Source organism: Fonsecaea erecta (assembly GCF_001651985.1).
Source record: "Fonsecaea erecta strain CBS 125763 chromosome Unknown Scaff14, whole genome shotgun sequence".
Taxonomy (NCBI): domain Eukaryota; kingdom Fungi; phylum Ascomycota; class Eurotiomycetes; order Chaetothyriales; family Herpotrichiellaceae; genus Fonsecaea; species Fonsecaea erecta.
In genome coordinates, this window is record NW_017387257.1 from 252,990 (window position 1) to 267,051 (window position 14,062).

The window sequence follows — 14,062 nt, forward strand, 5'->3', positions numbered from 1 at the left end:
ATCACACAAGATCAACAAGAGCCGAGACTCGTTGGCGAGAGCAGTCCCTTTGCCCAAATCTACCTTCTTGTACGTCCGTCCATCCGTCCATGAATCCCTCTCCGTACTATCAATACTTCCTCGAAACACTATGTTTGACCTCCCGGCCAAGGAGCTCACCTCCCATGATAGTCTCCTGAATCCCACCTTCGGCTGGGGCCGCCTGATGCTCTCCGAAACGAGCATGCGCTCGATACTGCGACAGGCCCACGTCTTCCCGCCCTTCATGAAGTATCTGACCGCGTTCGGCGAGAAGGACTTTGCCCGGGACGAGGGCTTTGCTGCATACGACATCAAGGAGCACCTCGACGGGCTTCCACAACGTCTGAGCCTAGGTACATTCCCAACTGACTAACCAGGGTGAAGGGTGTCAATCCAGTGCTGACCGCCTCTTGTGTGAACGCCAGAAACGTGCTTTTTGTGGAAGTACATGCAGCGCGACGACGGAAACGCCCAGCACCCGTGGACCATCCGCCAGGCCCTCGTCTACCAGAATTTCTCGTGCATGACGCAGACGAGCACGAATATCCTCATCAGAGCGCCGTCCCAGGTCACGGACCGCCTGAAGCACAACTTCACCGCCTCCTCAGCATCCCGGGATGCCACCGTCGCGGAATGGCTCGGGGTGCAAAAGGTCTTCATGTCGTGCGGGACAGAGGACTGGCGACAGGCGCTCAACTATTATGACGAGCAAATCACAAACATGGTGAGTAGCGTCCCACGCTCTGGTGACGTTTGTTGCATCGCGTTGATGAAATTTCTGGCAGTTCGACGTCCTCGTCATGTTCTCGATCGAGACAGGAACCGACAACGACTCCAAGAAGGTCCAGCAATGCGTGAGTGCTATGAAGCAACTCACACACCTCGTCGACCAGCTCTCGCGAATATCGCACGTGCTGGGCCTGAACTCCAAGATCATACACTGCATGATGAACGCCGCACGCCGATACGACGAGAGCGCAGAACGGTGCGCGGCCTTTCTCGCCTTCGCCGAAGCCGTGCAGCTCGAGTATGCCTTTCTCCGACAGTTGGCCGAGTCGTTGTTGGCCCGCGGAAACAACTTGTCCCGCCAGGTTCGTTAAACACCCCGCTCGCGCGTAGAATGTAATCCTCTGGAGTCTTCACACGACTGACGATTAGAAAGCTACACGACATCATTGCTTTCCGAAAGTCCGAGCTCAACAACAGGATCGCCAACGCGACCAGCGCGAGCACCGCGGCCGTAGTTGAACTGACATCCAAGAGCTCCCACGAAGCTCGGATCGTCAAGGTGCTCACAATCGTGGCCCTGATATACGTGCCGGCCTCATTCGCTGCGGTACGACGGTGCAAAATCTTTCAAGTGTTCTCTTTTGCTGACTCAAAGCCAGGACTTTCTGCAGATGGGCTACGTCTCGGTGGACCAGGATAGAAACTTCCACATCGTGGCAAGTATGGATGTGTGGCTGTGGGTCATCATAGCCTTCCCCCTGATCGTGCTCGCTCTCTCGGTCCTGCTTGTCTGCGAGGTGCTGGGGCGGAGGAGAGTCGCCCAGACGGCAAGCCCGAAAACACCCATCTTCACGAACATCGTCTAACCACCTAACTCCTGCTCGTGGAACTGCGGCTTTGGTTGGAGATGCGTCTCGGCCCCACGGTGGGATCGCTCCAAGATATCATCTCCCGACCATCGCGGGCCTCTTGGATGAGGGCTGCAATGTCTGAGACGACTGTACATAGAGCTTTCTGTTAGCCTGGAAACAAGCCTTCAAAAAATAGGGGCAGGATCTCACCTTCTTCATGTTTCGTCTCCAGCTTCACTTCCCACGTGTTGTTGTCCCCCTGCCGGTAAGCGTTGCCCAGCGGGTAATGCGCCGGACCGATCGGGAACAGAAGATGACGGTCGTCGGCGCTCTCGAGCTTTTCGGCATGCGTGAAGAACTTCTCCCTCGAGAGACCGCGGAAGGTGATGACGCTGGTGGCGCCGCGGCGTTCCACCTCGACCTTGCCCAGTCGAGATCGCAGCGGGATCTGCAAGACCGCGCCAGGGTTGTGGAAGAAGATCATCAGCCGCAGCCCGACGTCCCGCTGAGGCCCGTATCTCCCGTCGACGTAGGTGAATCGACGCCCTTTCCATTTCTGAATCGACATCGCCTCGACGCCATCCCGGATCGCCGAAAGGCCGCTGGGAAAGTCGCGGCGCGCCGAGACCACGACGGGGTGTCTTAGGCTGTAGCACTGCCGCATCTCGTCGTCGGGCCCGCCGCCGCTGAGGTTCCCAAAGGATCGCGGCGCATACTGGATGAGGACGGCGTGGAAGTCGAGCAGCCCGTTCTCAAAGTACAGATCGGTCGCGAACCCGTCGGCGCCCGTCCGCAGAATGCGACAGCGGCCACGATTGCCACCGTCGAGGAGTGCCGCGTGGAGCAACCACACTTCCCCCTCCGGGAGCCGTTTGGACAGGATCTCCAGTTTCCCGGCGTTCTTGAACCATATCTTCATCCAGAACCCACCCTTTTTGTGGAACAGCCTTAACCGGCACGGAACTCCCGCGTTCGGAGGTGATTCTGGAGTCGCGATGCTAACGCCCTCCAGAGACACGAAGGAGGTGCCGGTCGTGTCAATTGCAACCTCGACATAGTCGGAAGGGACTTCCCGAAGGTCGTCGTTGTTGGCCGCCAGGAGCACACCGCTGGGGTCGTTCCTTGCCGCCAGATAGTCGTTCACAATCACGGTCAGGCGCTCGGCGACTTCGCCCGATGTAGGGCGGTCGGATGGATTGATTCCCAGCATCTGCGACATGGTCGTGACAAGCTCCTTCATATACGTGTGCAGCGCGGGGGACTCGACCGTTAAACTGTGCGCCAAAATCTTGTTCAGTTGCATCGCCACCGCTGGATTGAGGTCGGGTCCCAGGTTCCCGTCGACGTGATATGGGGCAACTTCGCTTCCGGGGGAATGCATTCTGCGGTCCTCATCGAACCTTGTCACTGCATCGACGTTACCAAGGCACACATAGGTATGTAACTGGACCATGATGCAAGCTAGAGACCAGATGTCGTACTTGAAGAGATCGCGCGAGTCAGGACGTCCGTTAGAGGTGGAGTTGGTGAGGCCCATATGACGAGATTCAACGAGTTGGCGAGATGGCATCGACTCAGGAGGTGCGTACTCCGGATCACCTCCACGATAACCGTCTCCTCCGTATTGCTCTATACCGATGCGGACGACCTTGATGAGTGCTTGGCCGAAGTCGGTAATCTTAAAGGTCCCGTCCCACGTAATGAGAACGTTCCGGGGTTTGAGGTCGAAATGGAACCCGACGATCTCCCTGTCGTTGTCCAACATCATTTGCGGATGGTGGATCGTGCACAAGCCTTGGGCCATACCCCGAATCCCCGAGCTGATCCAATCGTCAGGAAACTGCTTTTGGGTTAGGTGTCGCGGGAGTTGACCATGATACAGGATATCATGGAGATTCAGTTCCACGTAGGGGAAAAGCATGTTGATCTCGTCTCCAAACGTGTAGAAGGCGATCAAGTCGATCAGATTTTCTTTGCCTTCTTTCTGCTGACGGATCACGTCGAGAAAGTCTCGCTCCATCTGAACCGAGTTTTCGAGTGTCTGCCCCCGTGTCCCCTGGATCATTTTTCGTGCAATGAAGAACTGCGCCGTGTTAGTTTAGACGTCGTGAGTCCAAGCACATGAACGGTCAGATGAACTTACTTTTTGATCTGCTGATGGTGACACCAGCTGTCCCCCGGCATAGTCCTTGATCAGTTCTTTGACATCGTCGCCAAGGTACTCGGGGTGCACTTCTACTTTTGATACAGTTCCAAATGATCCGCTCTTGGGCGAGCCTTCGCTCAGAAATGGCAAACGAGTACCCGATGGGAAGTTTCGGGCAGGGTGGTCCAGCGAAATCCGCTCTGGTTTGAACATGGCCTTTGCGTGTCGGATTCTCTCCTTGACGTCTTCGGCAATATCTTCTTTACTGTCCAGGGCGTCAATTCCCTCGTCCGAAAGCAATGTCCTGTACAGTCGGTACAGCTGCGAGATCTGATCTGTGTAGAGGAGCACCGCAACGATAATCTTTGGCTCGTCCCGCGGCGCCAAAACGGCATCGATGACCCTGGTCCTCTGGCCGCCGCTGTAACCCTCGGCTGGAGTCGCCCTCTCGAACACACAGCTCCGACATGTGCACTCTGTTAGTTCACGCAGCATGTCCCTCGAGACAAGCTCAAGGATCGCCGAACGGGGGAAGAACAACTTTGGCTCCAGTTCGATCAGCTTCCCCAGAGGCAACGGCCGGGGATCCCTGCTGAGTGGATCATAGACGACAGGAGGTTCGGCCTTGAGGTACAACTTGTACAGCCACTTCTGGCAGGCATTTTCAAACTCGTGGTCTTCCCTGCCCTGACCTCGACGCAGCGAACGGAGTATGTCCATTCCGGATGCCTCGAGACAGGCAAGTCTGAAAGGGGAAATCTCATGCGGCAACGGAGACCCACCCGGCGGGGGGTGGTGCTGGTGCTCAGTCGCGAATCCGTATTGGGTTTCTATATTTTGGGGGAATCTGAGCTTGTATATGAGAGACTCGAGAGACTCTCACGATCGATCTAGCCAGATGCCAGAATTACACAAAATTGCACAGGGGACACGAGATAAGGCTTGGATGCTCGTTCAGCTGGACCGCCGAGGCTGCTGCCAAGGCGAGGAGGGCTTAGGGCAGCAGCATCCATCTCCCAAAAGGGGACTGGCTCATTCTCGGCAAACTTGGGCCTTGGCATTTTTGCTCCCACAACCAAATTCCGGGTCTTTCGCCCTACGATTTCGAGAAATTGCGCCGCAACTTTCCATTTCTCGACATCAACGTTTCGACTTCGGACTTCGATTAGACAAGTTCCCTTCCGCACAATCGTCAAGATGTCGACCGCCGAGCTTGCCAGTTCTTACGCCGCACTCATCCTCGCCGATGACGGCATCGAAATCACCGTACGAAAACCTCCTGAGATGATTTTAGAATCGATTGACGGACGAGAGTATTCCAAAGGCTAACATCCCTGCAGGCCGACAAACTGAACACCCTCATCAAAGCCGCCGGTGTCGAAGATGTCGAACCCATCTGGGCCACCCTGTTCGCAAAGGCACTGGAAGGAAAGGATGTGAAAGACATGCTTCTCAATGTCGGCTCAGGCGGTGGTGCCGCAGCTGCTGCCCCTGCTGGTGGTGCTGCTGCCGCCGGCGGTGCTGCGGCCGAGGAAGCGCCCAAGGAAGAGGAGAAGGAAGAGGGTAAGTCTCGGCGACGATTGGTTGTTTCTGCAGGGACCTCTGCTGACGGTAGCGCTACAGAGAAGGAAGAATCCGACGAGGACATGGGTTTCGGTCTTTTCGACTAAGCGTCTGGTTCACTTCGAGTTTGTTCTCACACGCCGCCTCTTCTCTACCACGACTTCTCCGAGGTCAATCGAAAAGTTTTTCCCACGGCATGCACCGATGCGCATTGCTGCGCTTTGCAACGCTATGCTGGTGAATTGCCGATACGGCAGGGAAGCGACAAAGAAAGACCAAAGAGCATTGACATTTTATGGAGTATCAAAAAAAGATTCAAGGGAAAACAAAGTCGAGAACACCGGTCCGGGACGAGCGATGGCCAGCTAAGACTCATACGGACTTATCCGAGCCAGACAGCACATTGAGAGAATTGATACACAAATGTCAATAACTCGTTTCAGAATGATTGTTTGATCCTGCACCGTGCGCGAGGATCCTGATGCTCCCGCAGAACGCACTGATGCAGCATGTGCGTCGAACTCGTTTTTGCAGTACCATTTTTCTCCGGAGGAACTGTGACATTCACGCCATGCCTGGAATCCTTGAACTTGAACTCATTACCGCTCTACAGAACGCTCTTCCCAACTCCTTTAGTCTCCGTCGGTGACATGCCTCGTCGTATTTAGATGCATCCCTGCCTCCCAAGAGCCTCATCGATACCCCACTCGTTCGCATCTCCACACTTCTCCAACCGGGATTTGGTCTTTGTTAATTACTATGTATGACTTCAATTTTTCAATCGTTCTTAGAGTCCCCCTCAAACCAAGGCCATCGTGTAGATCTCACAAATCAGAGACAGCACTCCAGCACTTGTTGGAACGTGGCTCCTGAAAATAACGTACCCAGTCCAACCTCAAGATGACATTCTCCTACGGCATTGACCACCTGGAGCCCGCCTTCGACGACCGTGACATCCCCTACATCACCTGGGGTCTGCGCTTCGACGAGGCCTGTGTCTACCACATCGCCAACACGCTCAAAGCCAGCAGGGTCTACATTATCGCCTCGAATTCTCTCTCGAAGAACACCGATGCGCTGAAACGGCTCCAAGCCGCCCTGGGCGACAGAGTCGTGGGCGTGCGGATCGGAATGACCCCACACACGCACTGGAACGAGGTCCTCGAGATCGCGCAGGACGCCGCGCCCCAGAACCCCGACTGCATCGTGACCCTGGGCGCCGGCTCTCTCACCGACGCGGCCAAGGTGATCGCGTGGATGCTCGCCAATGACATCACCACGTCCGACGGGCTGGAGCAGTTACTGGCCGAAGGCAAGAAGACGTTCAAGGACCCCGTCATCCGCCACGTCGCCATCCCCACGAGCCTGTCCGGCGGGGAGTACCAGTCGATAGCAGGCGTGACGAGAGACGACGGCAGCCACCAGAAATGCCTCTTCGAGCCGCCCACCCGGAACCCAAGCATCGTGGTGCTCGATCCGGAGCTCACCACGACCACCCCGGAGCGGATCTGGCTGAGCACGGGGGTCAGGGCGGTGGACCACTGCGTCGAGACGCTGTGCAGTCTCCTGTCGAATGAGAAGGGCGATGCCGAGGCCGAAAAGGGTCTGCTGAGACTGGTCCCGGCCTTGATCCGGACGCACAAGGATCCCGGCGATCTGGACGCCCGGTTCGAGACCATGCGGGGCGTCATCCAAGCCATGAGCGCCGTCGGGAGTGGTGTGCCCCTGGGTGCGAGCCACGCGATCGGACACCAACTGGGACCTCTGGGCGTCGGCCACGGCGAGACCAGCTGCATCATGCTGCCGGCGGTGTGCAAGTGGAACGAGAAGGTGGGCGCCAACGTCGACAGACAAGCCTATTGCAAACAGGTCCTACTCCGCTCGCCCATCGTGAAGGAGCTGTTAGAAGCCAAGTACGGGTCAGGACCGCAGAGCCTCGAGAAAGCCGATCTGGGGGACACCCTGGATCTGATCTTCCGCGAGATCGGCATGCCGCGCACGCTGAAGGAGGTGGGCGTGGGACGGGACAAGCTGGACGGGTTGGCCAAGAACAGTCTCAAGGACCACTGGATCCAGACGAACGCGAAGCCGATCACGGAGAAAGAACAGGTCCTGGAGATCTTGGAGATGGTGGTCGAATGAAGGAGCGAGTGGCATTTTCCCCTCTTCATCTGTGATTAGCTGGGGAGATATGAGGGAGGGGAGGAATCCAGAGACACACAAATCTTTCTCCCGTTATGGAACGAAAATCTGAACGTCTTGCAGAAGACTTGTATTTTTTTTCCCCGTCGCATTCCGCTTGTCATCAGCGTGCAAGTACCCTTTCTCCCGTGATCGGACAATTATTGAACTCGTCCAGAGGTGTTTAGAGAGAGAGAGAGAGAGAGACAGAGAGAAAAGATGCAGCAATATCGAGAAAATGGCGGGGCGAGGCTGGGCTTGGCAGGGGCGGCTTTTTCTCCAGGTGTTTGACGAAGAAGCACATCGTTGACAAAGTATGGCCGGCCCCTTGTCCCCCGAAAGTTAGTTGATCAAGTATTCCTGGAGCTGAGATGTCACCTCAAGTGTAGGATCATATCTTGCTTTGGACACAGACGTAACAACCTCAATTGTAGGCCACGAAATCTATGGAACCAGGGGTGATACGGGCGGATACTTTGTAGGGTGAATTTGCACGGCACCAGTACCAACGAGAATCCAAGATCGGTTTAATGGGGAGGAATTATAAATGTTCCCTCCTAAGACAAAACAACATACTGAAAATCGAATCTCACTCGTTTGAGGAGAGCCTTTGTTTAGAGCAAGCAGGCTGGTTGTAGAGGGTGGAAGATCAAAGAAAAAAGCCCTAATGTATCCGAAACAACAGACAGCCGGAACTGTGACAGGCACTACGGGCTCTATAAAATACCACTATATCCTGGGAAGATTGACCTCAACTCCGGGAAATGCAGTCCACAAAAGACCCCGTAGCCTCAAACCATATCGCACAAAAGATGCTAAATAATATAGAATAACAATGACCTCAATCTTTCAACTTGCGTCAATTGTCCTCCACTCAACTTTCCAGCTTGACAAAGATTTTCGACTCCAGCCATTTGCCAAACCACACAACCCGAGCATCGACCCTGGAGAAATAATCCGCCGTCCAGAGCACCACAATTGTCGTGATTATCATCCCTGGCAGGCCTGACCAGTAGCCGTCACCAAGGTGTGCAGCACGCCATGGTTCAACAATGGGTTCATAAAAGCACCAGTTGACGATGTCATGCATAACGTAAATGCCAAACGAGAGGTCCCCCAGATATTGAGAAAAACCAAGTTCGAAAGGAATCTGGAGCATGCGACAGTTGTCCAAGGCGAAAACCAGAAGAGCCGCTCCGATACTGAGCCAGAAGTATTCACTCAGCTCGAGAGGATACCACGATGGTATGACTTTGCTGAGATAGTCGAATGGGAATGGTCCCTGATAGCTCCATCCGTCCTGCGGCTGTCCGAAGAGAAATAGTGCGACGACCACAAGGAAGCTGCACCCGACTTTGTTAAGGACTTGCCTACTAATCTTGCGGATTGATGATGTTTCGATGCCGTGTTGTTGTGGAAGGGGCATGGGGTGCAGCCGTTCGGGGTGGTGGTCGAACGAAAGATCCGCGATCATAAGACCGATCAGAAACAGGGCAGCGTAGATGGTCCACCAGTAGTAACAGGCAAGTATCATGACAGTACAACAGATCCTCCGACCTTTCGTAGTTAGGAAAGCAGCAACGGCACAAAAGGCGAAAAGCACCATGCTTCCTCTGAACTCGACAGGAATAGTCCACATAGGATCGAGGTACTTCGTGCGGAAGACACTGGGGTACCACCAGCCTTTGATATCGGCGAAAGGGTTGGTGGTCGAGCCAAAATCCCAGAACCAATCCCATATCTGAGCGAGGAAAGTGCCCTGGCGAAGATCTCCTCGACACCAGCCGAAATATGAGGTCAGGGCGACGATGAACGAGCCGAGGCCTGTCGGTATGAATAGTCGAAACCATCGTCTGAATGTTGATGAAGCCAATGCCCGAAGGAGATCTGGCCGTTGAGTGCGCATCATCTTGAGAAGTCGGTAACTAAGCACGTATCCGGAGATGACGAAGAAAACCTCTACCATGGCGCGACCGTTGAGGAGACCGCGAAAAACCGGTAGCTCGAGGAACGACGTTTTGTTGTAGTACATATGAAAACGAAAGACGAAGAATGCTGCCCAGCCTCTTAAAGCATCAAGGTAAGCAGTTGGATGCAGCTTTTTCTGTCTTTTTAACCCCTCCGGTCGCAGAAAACGTGGCAGCGCAGTCAGGATACCGGCGAGGATGAGAGACGGGATCGTCTTTCGGTTGATCGAGTTGGTTGGCCTCAAGCCCCAACCTGATGGAACCTGCCATCTCGACGATATCCCCCAGCTGGACAACCGATACCACCTGGGTAGGGGTTGTTCGGGAAATTTTTCGATGTCGATGTCTGAGAGCTCAAAATCATCCGTATGATCACTCGTATGGCTCTCTCTAGGGAGAGGTATATACTGGTCCATGTTGGTGAGGAGGGCACCAGAAAGCCTTTGCCGTGAAGTCTACCCCAGGAACCAAAGACGGTACTTTCGTTAGTGAAAATGAATGGCAGACACAGTAACCTGCAGCAGCTGTCTCACGCCAGAATATGACCTGGATGAAGAAAGCGAAACCAGGTGGGAATTTCGCAGGTGCCGATGTCATGCTGGGATCACATTCCGAGCGATAACCACGTAAAGCAGAGACCCTCTAGGCAACGCGGTGACCCGCCGCCGAGAACTCAGTCTGGCGTTGAGGACATTTTTGTAGATTCATCCCTTGCTGAGATGTTCGAGTCGATGTGCTCACCGTGTCAAGGGAGGAGGTTTGAAAAGTCGCGGTGGTCAGAGCGAAATTAGCATAGGACCGTCTCGTGCATTCCAACGCCCTTGTTGAACCTATGCGTCTACCGTCAGGAGTGTCAAGGGGCTTTGGCAACTGTCAACCTCGATTATGGCCATCAGTGGGAAACCAAGAGATTGCAACCCCTGTAGTTATCGTCAGAACTCATCTCTAAACATCTCCCCCTTCCTGCACCGCATCTGCAGATACTGTTCTCGAGTTAGAGCATAAACCAAAGTCACAATGCCACTACCTGCCAGTATACCAAATCCTACCGTTCAAATTTGTGCAGAGACCACGATCTGTCACGTCCATCCATTTTTTGCCAAGCACAGAATCAAAGGGGGAAATTCTGGCACAATCTCTTTTGTGTCTAGGAAGGCCGTGTATCTGGACGTGGGATCCGTGCTGGGGATTTCCCGCTCAACAAGGGATGGGGAGGTCAGGTCGCAGTCCATGTTGGCCCCTTTGAATGTCCTGCACAGCATCTCTTTGTAGTAATTCTGTCAACGACCCCTCACCGATCCGCGTCAGGGAGCAGGCAATGTTTTAGGTTTGGGGAGAGGAGGCTATATCCGAGTCGTCGACCCATTAGAGGAGCGGCTCCCTCGGGTCGTATCTCGGGTTTGGACACGAAATACGCATGCAGGGACTGGATTGCACCTTTCGAAATCGATAGGCACAGTGCTCGCTGGTTGGGGTTTGAAGCCAGAGAAGCAGGTAAGACACCGGATACTGCTTGAAGGAAGAGGTCCCATCCCAGCACAGTGATGTCAAGTTGAGTAATGGGAGAGAGAGAGAGTGAGAGAGCATATGTTCGACTGTGACTGCGTTGTTGTGGGTTGCGAAGATTCTCGGCACGGACTTAACGTTGTGCCGGCCTCACTAGCCTCCGGATCCTGACTTCCTCATCTCAACCTCAGCTTGACATCGCAAACAGGTCCCTTTATAGGAGAATGGCACAATTTGGGTGGGCCTAATTCTCTTGGTCCTCCAAGTATCCTGAATAAAGATGAGGCTTTGGTAAGAAGAATACCGAGTACGGAAGACGCACTTCCGCCCCGTCGCCTGGATTCCCTTGCAGCTGGGCCGGTGGATATAGCCTCATCCTTTAACCTCTTTAGGGCTGAGCTTGCGAGATCACACCACAGCGCCCAATGTTTCTTCACGAGCAGAAGCCTCAGCTGCAGAGCCTTGCTCGTGCCGTGGCACTGCTATTGGGTCATGGTCGTCATCGTCAATGACGCTACCCAACCATACGGCAGATGCATTAAAAATCCCCGAGTCGGGCAACCAAGGCTTTTTCAGATCTCGAAACAGCCCTCGTGTATCCACCACAATGGCCCTCTCGTCCTGCCTTCGGCCTTGCCTGTACGAGGTACAACCCGGCGACCTGGACGTACTCGGTTCACGTCTCTGGTACTCCGAAAGCCTTGTTTTGCTGCTTATGTCGTTGACCCTGGTTTCGTCGGTGCCTGGAAGATTCCTTGAGTACATATAGGTGTTTCCCGGTATGGGTTTCTTTTTCCTTTGACTCGTGCAAACACAGTACCATTGCTATTGCCTCCCTCTTTCCGCTCCAGGCCCATTGTGCATCATTTTCTTCCACTCCTTTTCCCCAGCTTTCCCAGAATATGGCCAACAGCGTCAATTCAACCTTTTACCTACCCCTTTCCAACTGCACGGAAGTCACACCCCGGTGCCCGGTCGAGAACTCCATCTACGGGTACTATCCCTCGATCGGTGCAAATGCCTTCTTCGTGGCCTTTTTTGCTATGTGTGGTGCCTTTCAACTCCTTTTCGGCATCCGGTACAAGACATGGACGTATCTGATCGCCATGTTGCTGGCCTGCGTCGACCAGTCGCTCGGATACGTTGGCCGTGTGATCCTACACCACAATCCTTTCGACTCGATCGGCTTTGAGATCCAGATTTGCTGCCTGATCTTGGGTCCTGCGTTCAATTCTGCCGCCATCTACCTGGTTCTCAAGCACATAACCCTGGTTTTCGGGCCGGAGTACTCCAAAATCAAACCGAACTGGTACACATGGATCTTCATCACGGGAGATCTTATATCACTGGTGCTCCAGGCCATCGGTGGTGGCATGGCTGCCACCGCCGACGACAACCAATCCCAACAAGACACTGGTGATGACTTGATGATGGCGGGTATCGCCTGGCAAGTGGTCACCTTGTTCTTCTTTGGCGGTGCGGCATCATGGTATGTCTTCCGCCGCTGGCGAGCACACAACGAGCCCCTTTCCGCCGAGGCCAGTGGTTTTCTGAACGACCGAAAATTCCGGCTGTTTGTATATGGGTTTATCATTACCTATGTGGCCATTGTGATCCGGTGTATCTACCGTATCGTGGAGATGGCAGGTGAGTAGAGAACTTCCGGAAGGAAAGACACATGACTGATGAGCTACAGGTGGATGGGCAAGCCCGGTGATGCAGTTCGAGCCTGCTTTCATCGCTCTTGACGGATGGTATGTACCGGCCTTTCTCTCTGCAGTCTCCCTGCCGCCGCTCCCCATGATTTCCTTTACCTCACGCAATCACACCGTTCCCATGAGACCATGTAAGAATGCCACATGACTAATTAACGCTCTCGCCATATAGTATGGTTGTGATAGCCACACTGGTCCAAACGGCCTTCCACCCAGGATTCTGCTTCCCACGTCTGTCCAGCGGATACATCCCCCCTCGATCGTCATCTATCGTGTCGGCGGCCGCCCCCAAGGAGTACAACCCGCCAAGCATGCCCTCCACGCCTCCTGACGAGTCCGTCGAGGTGGAAAGAGAGAAGAGTGGCCGAGAAGAGGCTTGAAAAGTTTTCTTATCCTGAGGAAGTTACTGTGAAAAAAGACTTTAAAAATGGTGTTCGCCGGGACTACTTTGATCCGCAACGACTCCTACAAGGGCGCTGGCTTGCATACTGCATGCTCCTCAGGAAGCTCCTCCTCTTCCTCCCTTTAAAGCACCTCTCGCACCCAAGGTACGTTTTACATGAGACACTCGACGAATCCAAGTAACCAGGAAAAGCCATCCCATCAGCCGCTCAACCACGATGATGGATGTTGGCCCTTCTTCATGAACGACGCGGGACCAAGGACCCAAGAGCGTGGGGTCGCGCGGGGTGTGACAACGAAGGTACACGAAGCTCAGGGATATAGCATGAACAGCTGGGCGGATGTGGCTACATACCTCCGTGTATGTTCGAAGCCATGCGATCTGGGCCTTCCACCTCGAACCCCTTAACTTACTTCGCTACAAAGATTTTTGTCTGTCTGTCTGTCTGTCTGTATATATGTTCATACACTGACTGGCCTGGCGTGGCACACGGCGTTCGTCTTGATGGACGTTTCTTTTTGATACGGGAGTTAGGAGCTTACCTTGCGAGATCTAGGAATTGAATAAGAGGACACATGTAACGGCAGCCAGCAACAGCAACCACAACAACAAGTAGGTATTATTACATTGAACATATTACAGACATGGATATATGATAGACATAGATCGATAGACACAGGGACATATGTGTATAGAGACAAAATGAATCTTGATGAAGTTATGAATAAACACAGCGTGTCATCCGCACAATCAAAAGCACAGCTCTGTATACGATGCAAAGAAAAAAAAAGCTTAGGCAAACAGCAAGTACATCTCAATCTGCAAAGCACAGCACAGCACAGCACAGCACAGCACGGCCACCATTGATGATCAGCTCAGAACGCAGCGCGTGCCCTCTCTGTTTCTGTCCCTACACTCCCCTCCCTCTCTCACTCTCACTCAAGATCCGTGCAGCAAACGAACCAACTCTGTGGCCCAGA

The 14,062-nt window shown here is 53.9% G+C and overlaps 6 protein-coding genes across 6 annotated transcripts; 4 read left to right on the forward strand and 2 right to left on the reverse strand.

The window, feature by feature from the left end:
* Window positions 1–130: 130 nt before the first annotated feature.
* Window positions 131–1,616, forward strand: AYL99_11409 (hypothetical protein; the record flags this gene model as incomplete). Its single annotated transcript, XM_018842915.1, has 5 exons — window positions 131–374; window positions 447–745; window positions 807–1,112; window positions 1,184–1,357; window positions 1,410–1,616. 5 exons carry the CDS (start codon window positions 131–133, stop codon window positions 1,614–1,616), a joined length of 1,230 nt encoding a protein of 409 aa, XP_018687675.1.
* Window positions 1,617–1,767: 151 nt separating this feature from the next.
* On the reverse strand, window positions 1,768–4,467 carry AYL99_11410 (hypothetical protein; the record flags this gene model as incomplete). Its single annotated transcript, XM_018842916.1, has 2 exons — window positions 1,768–3,684; window positions 3,745–4,467. 2 exons carry the CDS (start codon window positions 4,465–4,467, stop codon window positions 1,768–1,770), a joined length of 2,640 nt encoding a protein of 879 aa, XP_018687676.1.
* A 477-nt stretch (window positions 4,468–4,944) lies between these two features.
* AYL99_11411 (60S acidic ribosomal protein P1) lies at window positions 4,945–5,417 on the forward strand (the record flags this gene model as incomplete). The annotated part of the gene is made up of 3 exons (XM_018842917.1): window positions 4,945–5,013; window positions 5,088–5,310; window positions 5,371–5,417. The coding sequence occupies 3 exons, from the start codon at window positions 4,945–4,947 to the stop codon at window positions 5,415–5,417; spliced, it is 339 nt and encodes a 112-aa protein (XP_018687677.1).
* Window positions 5,418–6,210: 793 nt separating this feature from the next.
* Window positions 6,211–7,452, forward strand: AYL99_11412 (hypothetical protein; the record flags this gene model as incomplete). Its single annotated transcript, XM_018842918.1, has 1 exon — window positions 6,211–7,452. The coding sequence occupies one exon, from the start codon at window positions 6,211–6,213 to the stop codon at window positions 7,450–7,452; it is 1,242 nt and encodes a 413-aa protein (XP_018687678.1).
* A 913-nt stretch (window positions 7,453–8,365) lies between these two features.
* Window positions 8,366–9,874, reverse strand: AYL99_11413 (hypothetical protein; the record flags this gene model as incomplete). The annotated part of the gene is made up of 1 exon (XM_018842919.1): window positions 8,366–9,874. The coding sequence occupies one exon, from the start codon at window positions 9,872–9,874 to the stop codon at window positions 8,366–8,368; it is 1,509 nt and encodes a 502-aa protein (XP_018687679.1).
* A 1,992-nt stretch (window positions 9,875–11,866) lies between these two features.
* On the forward strand, window positions 11,867–13,059 carry AYL99_11414 (hypothetical protein; the record flags this gene model as incomplete). The annotated part of the gene is made up of 3 exons (XM_018842920.1): window positions 11,867–12,611; window positions 12,661–12,718; window positions 12,852–13,059. The coding sequence occupies 3 exons, from the start codon at window positions 11,867–11,869 to the stop codon at window positions 13,057–13,059; spliced, it is 1,011 nt and encodes a 336-aa protein (XP_018687680.1).
* Between the last annotated feature and the right edge of the window lie 1,003 nt (window positions 13,060–14,062).